This window comes from Platichthys flesus, chromosome 8 (assembly GCF_949316205.1).
Source record: "Platichthys flesus chromosome 8, fPlaFle2.1, whole genome shotgun sequence".
Lineage (NCBI taxonomy): Eukaryota > Metazoa > Chordata > Actinopteri > Pleuronectiformes > Pleuronectidae > Platichthys > Platichthys flesus.
In genome coordinates this window covers 25473949-25475205 of record NC_084952.1, presented here as the reverse complement: position 1 = coordinate 25475205, position 1257 = coordinate 25473949, and the positions used below count along the sequence as shown (strand labels likewise).

The 1257-nt window shown below is 43.4% G+C and overlaps 1 protein-coding gene across 1 annotated transcript; it reads left to right on the top strand.

Annotated features, from left to right (window-relative positions):
* The first annotated feature begins 239 nt into the window (after nt 1-239).
* On the top strand, nt 240-969 carry LOC133958582 (E3 ubiquitin-protein ligase TRIM58-like). The gene is given in 3 exon segments (XM_062393466.1): nt 240-452; nt 454-542; nt 804-969. Coding segments are annotated over 3 exon segments (468 nt in total).
* The last annotated feature ends 288 nt before the right edge of the window (nt 970-1257 follow it).

Below are 1257 nucleotides of genomic sequence, written 5' to 3'. Positions count from 1 at the left end.
TTTAGATTTTATAGATTTTCTTGTTACCACTATTTGTAGATTTGGGGGTTGATCATGCTATAACCACAATGCATTCTGTGATGTTATGATCAGTTTTTTGCGGCGCCAAAAGGCAGAACACAAACAAAGCAGAAAGATGGTAGTAAACAAAAAGGGTTTTTATTTTTCTAAAGCTGGAGCTGGGTCTGTTTCTGTTCAGAGGAAGTGAAACCTTTCTACAGTCACTGGCACCAGGTGAAATGGCGCAGCAAGAAAATCAACTGGACAGTGAAAGATTGTGCTGTTCGATCTGTCTTGATTTAATGAAGGATCCGTTGACTATTGGCTGTGGACACACCTACTGTATGAGCTGTATTAAAACCAACTGAGACAATAAGGAGGAGATAGGAATCTACAGCTGCCCTCAGTGTAAACAGACCTTCAAAGGGAGGCCTGTCCTTGTGAAAAAAAACCATGTTATCTGATTTACTGGAGGAGCTGAAGAAGATTGGACTACAAGTTGCTCCTCCTCCACTGCTATGCTGGACATGAAGATGTGGCCTGTGATTTTTGCAATGGGAGAAAACTGAAAGCTCTCAATTCCTGTTTGGTTTGTTTGACCTCTTATTAAGAAAAGCACCTCCTGCCTTACTTCCAAACACCTCAATTTAAGAGGCACAAGCTGGTGGAGCCCTCCGAGAAGCTCCAGTACATCTGCACAATGAGGCGATGAAGATGTTCTGCCTCACTGATCAGCAGTGTATCTGTTGTCTCTGCTTTGTGGATGAATATAAAGCTGAAGCAGAAAGGACTGAGAGGCAGAGAGAGCTCGGGCTGAGGAGATAAACAATCCAGCAGAGACTCCAGGACAGAGAGAAAGATGTGAAGCTGCTTCAACAGGACGTGGTGGCCGTCAATGGCTCTGCTGATAAAGCAGTGGAGGACAGTGAGAAGATCTACACTGAGCTGATCCTTCTGGTGGAAAAATAAGCTCTGATGAGAAGCAGCAGATCAGATCCCAGCAGGAAACTGAATCACACTGGATACAAATATAGCAAACAAACATCTGTTATTATCTGAGGGAAACAGAAAAGAAACAGTAATAAGTGAAGAACAGATTAATTCTAGCCACACAGACAGATTCAATTATTTGAATCATGTCCTGAGTAGAGAGAGTGTGACTAGACGTTGGTACTGGGAGGTGGAGTGGAGAGGAGGAGGAGTTGAGGTAGCAGTCGCATACAAGAATATCAGCAGAGCAGGAGACACACATGAATG